Source organism: Pygoscelis adeliae, unplaced genomic scaffold (assembly GCF_000699105.1).
Source record: "Pygoscelis adeliae isolate BGI_AS28 unplaced genomic scaffold, ASM69910v1 Scaffold434, whole genome shotgun sequence".
NCBI classification, from domain to species: domain Eukaryota; kingdom Metazoa; phylum Chordata; class Aves; order Sphenisciformes; family Spheniscidae; genus Pygoscelis; species Pygoscelis adeliae.
Window position 1 is genome coordinate 72,408 of NW_008824660.1, and position 7,320 is coordinate 79,727.

General features: G+C 51.1%; 1 protein-coding gene across 1 annotated transcript in view; it reads left to right on the plus strand.

Annotated features, from left to right (window-relative positions):
* The first annotated feature begins 600 nt into the window (after positions 1-600).
* AKAP8L (A kinase (PRKA) anchor protein 8-like) overlaps positions 601-7,320 on the plus strand; it is an 11,895-nt gene continuing 5,175 nt past the window's right edge. The window contains exons 1-7 of the mRNA XM_009322794.1: positions 601-710; positions 1,103-1,185; positions 2,257-2,497; positions 4,624-5,092; positions 5,542-5,665; positions 5,832-5,887; positions 6,549-6,585. Of these exons, the coding sequence (XP_009321069.1) occupies positions 601-710; positions 1,103-1,185; positions 2,257-2,497; positions 4,624-5,092; positions 5,542-5,665; positions 5,832-5,887; positions 6,549-6,585 (1,120 nt within the window). The remainder of the gene's footprint in view (positions 711-1,102; positions 1,186-2,256; positions 2,498-4,623; positions 5,093-5,541; positions 5,666-5,831; positions 5,888-6,548; positions 6,586-7,320) is intronic.

The following is a 7,320-nucleotide window of genomic DNA, read 5'->3' on the forward strand; positions in this document are numbered from 1 at the left end:
CCCGGGGAGCTTCCAGCCCCGATGCGGGTGGCGGGGCTGAAAGGAGCGAGCCAGACTCTATTTCTGACAGAAAATTGATTTATTTTAAGCATAACCGTGATCAAGCTTAATTAGGTTCCATCTGATTCCTGTCTGGCGGTGGCGGCTGACAGGAATTCCTCATCCTCCCTCGGGTTACGGCTGTAATCCTCCTTCTCGCCTAATTTAGTGGCAATTTTGCCTTTCCTTCTTTCAATCTTGACGTCTTTTATTCCTTCGCTGGCTCCTGGAGCGGCAGCTCAGCTCACCTGTGGAGTACGGTGGGTGTAGGAAGCGATTTGCCGCTCTATTCGGTGTCGGCTGTTGTGGCTGGACGTGGCTCGGGCTGTAACTGGAGGGCGGGAGGGGAGAAAATTAATAAATTACCTTTCTTCTGCGAAGAGGAGTTTCTAATTAAGGGGGAAATCGCAACAAGAACCTGCAAGGAAACATCGCTTTCCCATAGCGTGTGTGTGGATTGATACGAAGGCAAGCGGTGCGCATATGTACCCTGGCTAACGAGGCTGTAATTACTTTGAAAATTAATGTCGGGGTAACGGTTTCTCGACCGGGGAGCGCGGGATGTCGGTGTCTCGGCCAGGGCTCCTCCGGACCGCGTCTGGCCATCCCGGTATCTCCGTCTTCCAGCTGGTTTCCTGCAAGGGCAAAGTGCAGCGATGCCGTCAAGATACGTTTCGCCTCAAAGGGCGTCTGAATGTCAGTCCCGGGAGGCTGCAGGTTGACGGACGATGGGATTAAAACTTCCCCGATGTGTCCCGGTGCCCCCTCCTTCGGCATTAATCAGAGCGGGGTTTATTCCGTGCGAGATCCCTCTCGCTTTCCCAAATGCTTCGCCTCTGCTCCCAAAATACTCGGTCGTGGAAATCGTTACCGGGAGCTCAGCTTGAAATTAAAACCTGTTTTTTTGCATAAGATGAGCAAAGGATATTGCTCTCGCGGGAACGTGTCACTGCTGGGGCGACGTTAAGGTCTGATTGCTTCGATACTTGGTGCAAGGCTCGTGGATTATTCGGGGCGTCGCTCCGTTTTGACGCTGGGTAACGAGAATCTCTTCGGCCACGAGTGCCGCGATAGCGATAATCTTGTCTCTAATTGCTTTTCGCTCTTTTCTAGGTTATGGAGACTGGAACTCTGGGACGAACAGAGGCAAGTACAGTAAAAACTGGAGTAATGTTTTATTACCTTCCACTTCAGATCCGTTTCCCGAGCCTGAGGGAGATGTGCCGAGGTCGGTGACGAACAACCGCCGTCCCCGCCGCAGCACAGATCCTGTGTAGCCTCTTACTGTCCTGCCTGTGTGATGATTTTCTTCTTTGATTTTAAAAAGTCATGTTGAAGCCAACAGAAAACTTTGTTGCCGTAACTGGTTGCACAGGAAAACTGTTCTAGGCAGAATATTTGGGGTTTGGGATTGTTTTCCCCCCAAAAAACCCCCTTCTGCTACTTGGAAAACCCGCAGGCAATGATGTGAATCGAGGCTTGGGGAGACAGCAGAAATACAAACTCCCTCTCCGCGTGTGCCAGCAGCGAAAGAAAAGGTCAGGGAGAAGAAAAACCTAAATTTTAATCCTCAGCAGGCTTTTAATTGGCTTTGTGTGTTATTCCTACGGTGGTTATTTTTCTGTTTATAACAGTTTTGGTTTCCGTAGCGAGAGGAGAAGCCTGTCTGTCGCTTTCTGATCTAAAATGTGTGGGAAACGCGAGGCTGAAAGTGGTTTTGCTTTCGGTGCTCGGCTGTACCGTCTTTGAAGAGGACAGGTACGGGCTGTAGCGTCATCCCTTTGGATTGAAGGGCTTATAAAGCAGCTTATATAGGCCCCGGGGAAGGTATGTCCTAGCTGCATCCGTCTGGTTACCGACAGCTTCGTATCAAACTAAAAACCAGCTGAAAACGGTTCTTTGGTATCTCTGCGTTAACCCAAAAGAGGGTTTTATGGAGGCTCTGCCTTGGCCGTGTTTACTCCTCTCCGGAGCGGGTTAGATGGAGGAAGCTATAGGCTGTGGCTGTGTTTTATGGGACTTACACGAGGAAATTGTTCCCTTAAACCTTTGTGAGCTCAACGGCTCAAAGTTTATAGGTGACTTAAAGAGAAATTTGAGCTTTTCTTTATTTTAACTCCCTGTGGCGACTGCTTGGGGCATCTTAATTCGAAGGAAAATATTAGCGAAGCCGGGTAACTAGAAATAAACCCAGCTCTCTTATTTCTGTTGTTCCAGGTTACGAGGGATACAGTTATGGCTATGGATACGGCCAGGATAACTCGGGTAATTACGGATACGGCATGGCCACGTCGAACTCCTGGGAAATGGCCAATTCGGACGTTGACATGAACCCCGACGGTTCGGGCGGCGGCAACGCCGACGCCGTCATCGCGAAAATGAACCAGCGCTTGGACATGGTGTCGCACATGGACGCGGACGCGATGCAAGGAGGACACTACGGATCTGGCGGAGACAGGTGAGCGCAGGGCATGAGGCGAGGAGACGCGGTAACGATCTGCTGCTCGTTACGAGTTGTTGCTGCTCGGTTTGTTCCTTGCTGGTCTCGTTCTTGCCTTTTCCGGCGTCGTGACTCAAGTGAGCGTCCAGAGCTGGCTCAGCTGTCCTCCTCTCACCTGCTGTAACTGTAAAATAGGACTTTACACTAAGTTTTCATCCGTGTCTTGCAAAAAAAAAATCCAGATTTGGGACTTAAAGCGCAGCATTTCCAGCAGTGGCTAAAATTTAGGGTTCTTCAGTAAAATAATTATTATAAGGAATCCTTTTTATTCCTCGTTCTCACAAGCTTATCTACTTGTAGAGCAGTGTTAAGGAAAACAAGGTGCTATTTCGTACTTAATCTGAGTTTAAATTACTAATTTTGATTGCTAGATTGGCTTCTGCTGCTGGAGTGAGGTTTTTGTAGCCAGTGTGGCAGTAGATGCTCAGCTCCACGACGTAGTCAACGCCTTGCTGATCTGTGTTAATGTTTCAGTACTAATAAACAGGATTCTTTCCCCAAAGATTTCTTATTTATTAACGTGCACCGTGGGGTTTGAGCCAGGATTTGGTATTTCTGCAGGGCGACTACTCACTCCAGGTTTTTAATGCCTTAAATAAGTAAAAGTACGTTGCACAAGGTAAAATCCAGGAGTGATTATTAATAAACGTGATGTGGCTGTTTTCTACTCCACTCCTACGCTTCCAAAACCGTAACTCTCCTACGAAATGACAGGTCCGCACTACTATATCCAATGGATTTGTTTCGGTCGCTTGCTCGGTTTAGCCGCGCTGGAAAGAGTTTGCCGAATAGTTCCCCGGATTCTTCTCCCTTCAAACATCGTTTTGGGCTTCTCCGCTTTGATCTCGTGCGCCGGCAGCCGGCTGTTCACAGACACGCTCCTGCCTGCGGCGTGTTTCCACCAGCTTGGCGCCGCCGTACCCGTTGGGAATGGGGTAGGCTTTATCAAAAAGCTAAAAATTCCCTGCTCTGTGCAGGAAATAATGAGAAACGCGGTAAGAGGAAGATAAATCACTTGGAGAACGTTGGCTCCGTGCTACTACGGAGCAGAGGAGGAGCTGCTCACCCTCCAGCTGCTCCAGCTTATGCGTAACCGGACACTGGCAGCTCCTCCATCAGTGCCCGACCTGATTTTGTAGCTCCAGTGTCTCTCCTTGTATCAGCGGGGTGACTTTCTTCTGACCTTGGAGCCACGATAACATCTCTTTCTCCCCCGCCGATTCCTATCTCCGCGCTCTCGAGGCCTCACTGTAAAGCGCAGCGGTGGGGGGGGTCACGCTTTGACGAGGCTTGTTAAGTTCAGCGTCGTGATCTTTTCTTGAGCAGCGGGTTTCCTCCTTGCCTGCCTTGTCAGTCAAAGCACTGCTGGCAAGCACGCGAAGCCTTACATTCCAGTACGAAGCGCGTGCCGCAGTTTTAGTATTGCAGAATATAGAAATCCTCCGCAGCCTCATTTCCAAGAGGGAAAAAATCGATTTGGGGCATATGTTGGCTTTCCGATTGGGAGAACAGTTTGTCAATGGCTGGATTGCATACGGGGAGTGAGGAAGGATGGGTCTGGAATAGGTCTTTGGTTGGGCCAAGGTGCTCCTTGAGTAGCTGAGGGGTAAATCTCGCTGCTCCTGGAAGTGTTTCTGGATAAGGTGGAACTTGCTGTGAGGACGAGCAGCTCTTGGTTTGCTTCAGCTGCTCCTAAAGCTCGTTTTGAAGCAGATGTTTGGGAGCGGGGAATGACCCGATAACCCCCAGCCTCAGCTGGTGAAGGAACCTCTGCTCAATGTGTGTGTTTTTTTTTTTATTCTTTTAAAACATTTTGGTAATTCTGAAAGAAAAGGATGGTTCGAGGGGCTCCCTGGCATCAGGGTTTTCCCGAATCTAAAGGTTTCTGGCACTGAAACCTTGAAGCTCTGTCACCAGCTCTTGCTGGTCCATGTCCTGTCCCACCACGCAGTGAAATATGTCCCACGTTGAGTGAAACGTCTGGCGATTGAAAAAATAAACCTAAAAATCTCTTTCGAAGGGTTTTGTCTGCTTAACCTCTGCCGCCGTTTCTCAGTGGTGTCTCGCCGACATGTCTCTTGCAGGTACGACTCGTACGAATCCTACGACTCGAGGTCTTCGATGAACGACCGTGACATGTACCGATCCGGCTACGATTACAACGAGTCCGAACACGACAACGACAACGCCTACGAAGGTCACTACGACAACTTCTACGGGAACCGCCGGGATCAATACCAGAACAGAGCACGGGATAACTTTGGTCAACGGGGTCAGAATTGGGGTAGAGACGGACGCAATAACAGACCCATGGCGTCTTCCTATCCCGGGCGCATGGGCGGACAGTGGAACGAGCCTCCGCAATCGATGGGATCACGGGGTCTCGGTCCCCACGGCTCCTCCAGGCTCCCTTCCCTCTTCTCCCACAACATTATCCCAGAACTCAGCATGTTCCAGGGAATGCGAGGTTTCTCGGGAAATATGCGTTACGGAGGAGGAATGATGAAACAACGAATGAGGAGAAACTGGAAAATGTGGGACTCGGATTTTAAAGTAAGTACTTGTGCGATATCCTCCCGCCTGCTCGGCTCGGATAGAGACTTATTTCCCAACAGACCCACGCGTCCTGCAGGGAAGGGCTCCAAAATATTCTCTGGGAAGGGATAATATACAGTTCTGTGTGTTACTGGCTTTGTAGCATGTTTTCTCCTAAGCAGACAGAGAAGGCTGCGCTCAGTTGCACAGCAGCATTGACACATGGGATGTTTTAATCCTAAAAGCTTTGTTTTCTGAAGGTAGGAGAATATTGCAGTCCTTCACAGCTTAATCGCCTATCGCACGGGATAGAGGTGTGGTGGATTAAGTCCTGCCCTGATCGATTCTGCCTGTCAGAAACTTAATGCAGGAAGCTTAACTCGCTAAAAATGAGTAAAATAAGACATTGCTGGCTGCAGAGGGCACCCGCTCGTATCGCTGGGATTAACCTTTCTCTTCTCTCGCAGCCCCAGAAAAAGAAAATCAAGAAAGATCCCACCGCGAAGAAGCGGAAGCAAACAAACAGCTCCGATGAACCCGACAGCAAGGCGGCAAAGACGGATGGCTCCGATAACTCCGACTCCGACAACGGTGAGAGCGGAGCGGCTTCGTGGCGCGCTCGGGAGCGGTATAAACCTGCCGCTCTCTTTATTTCCGGCAGAGCCATCGTGCCTTGCCACGTGTTTAACGCAGTGGCAATTCTGTTGGTGGCGGTCTGGGTTACTTCTCTTTATGCTGACTGTGTTGTTTCTTTCAGAGGAGGGAACGGAAGGAGAATCGGGAGAAAAAGAGGAGAAAGAGGGCTCCAGAGGTGTAAGTAACTCTTGAAAACTACTTTACTGTGATTAAAAGCTGTGGTTCTAGTTGGAGGTGCAGGAGCCGGTGAGGGCAGATCCCTGGACTCCCGCGTTATTCCCAAACCGAGTCAGGGGGCAGAGGCTCGGACAAGCAGGGGGGAGAGGATGGAAATAAAATGCTCCGTCGCGGGAAGCGTGGACGTTACAGGGGTTTCCCAGTTGCACCCACTGGCCGCAATGTCACTGCGAGACACTTCACGGTGGCGAAATGCAGTAAAATACCCATCCGCAAAGAGCTTTAACTAAGGAAAACCCCAAAATCAATTGCCTGCAACGCAGAGAATCCCGAAGCGTGGGATTACGTTGCCTCGCTCTAGGTGGGGACTGAAGGCACCCCTCTGCCGGCGCCCTTCATCTTGGTGGAGGGAGATCTCTCGGATGGAAGACCTGCAGGTGTTGCAGAAGCACCTCCTGCCGAGCGAGTGGGTGCCGTGCCGGATTTCCCCGTGCTAAGGGAGCGTGGAGCGGCCGGATCCGGTGGAGACGTCGCTCCTCCGTGCGGTGCTTTGAGTGCCTGGGGAGGGTTTGAGAGGAAGGGTGCTGGTGGAGATGTCACACCAGCCTCCAGGCATTCGCTTTCTCTAGATGGTTTTAACTTCCCGACGTTGCATTTTTAGGAGGGGGAAGACGAAGAAGGAAAAGATTCGGAGAAAGGTGAGTTGGTGTGCGCGACGGCTCGTTTGCGCTCCGTGCAGAGCATAACCCCCCTCCAGTCGAGGGCTCCGACGTGGCCAGGAGATTTCCAATTAAATCTGAGTTTATTCAGGCTCCTTCGGTTCCTAGAGTCCGTTCGCTCCGTTTGCCTTGTAGCTTCGTTGTCCCTTCTGGTTCGTTGCGTCTTGGTGACCTGAGCTAAACCTCTGCACCTTCTCGATGAAGGGTGATTTGGCTTCCGCGCCTGTCCCCAAGTCCCCTGGGGACACCGGTCCGGTGCTGTGATAGATATCAGAGGCGGGGTCCTACGAGCGAGAGCGGTCGAGGCTCTTGCGTGCGAGGCTCCGGTGGGATTGCATCGCCGTAGCCGGCGGAGAGAAACGGGGGAGCCCTTCCCAGGGCCACGATTCACTTGTTCTTCAGGATGAGACCTGTCAGATCTCCGCTGACGGGGGGACAGGGGACTAGCTCAGCTGTAATGTCTGCATTTAGTCAGATGAATCCCATCCTTTGTGTCTGCTCAGGGATAAGGAAATGCTGTAAAAGCCCTGCTAGGGAGGAGCTGGATCCCTTGGTCAAGGTAGGTTGGTAAAGCTGCTAGCCTGGGGCTTAGGGAACCAGATTTAATTTCCCGCCGTGCCATAGACTTGACTTTGGGTAAGTTGTTGGGGCTGTGAAACGGGATAGAGCTTCCCGGCTTGGAGAGACGGGACCGGTCAGAGAAGCACCGCAATA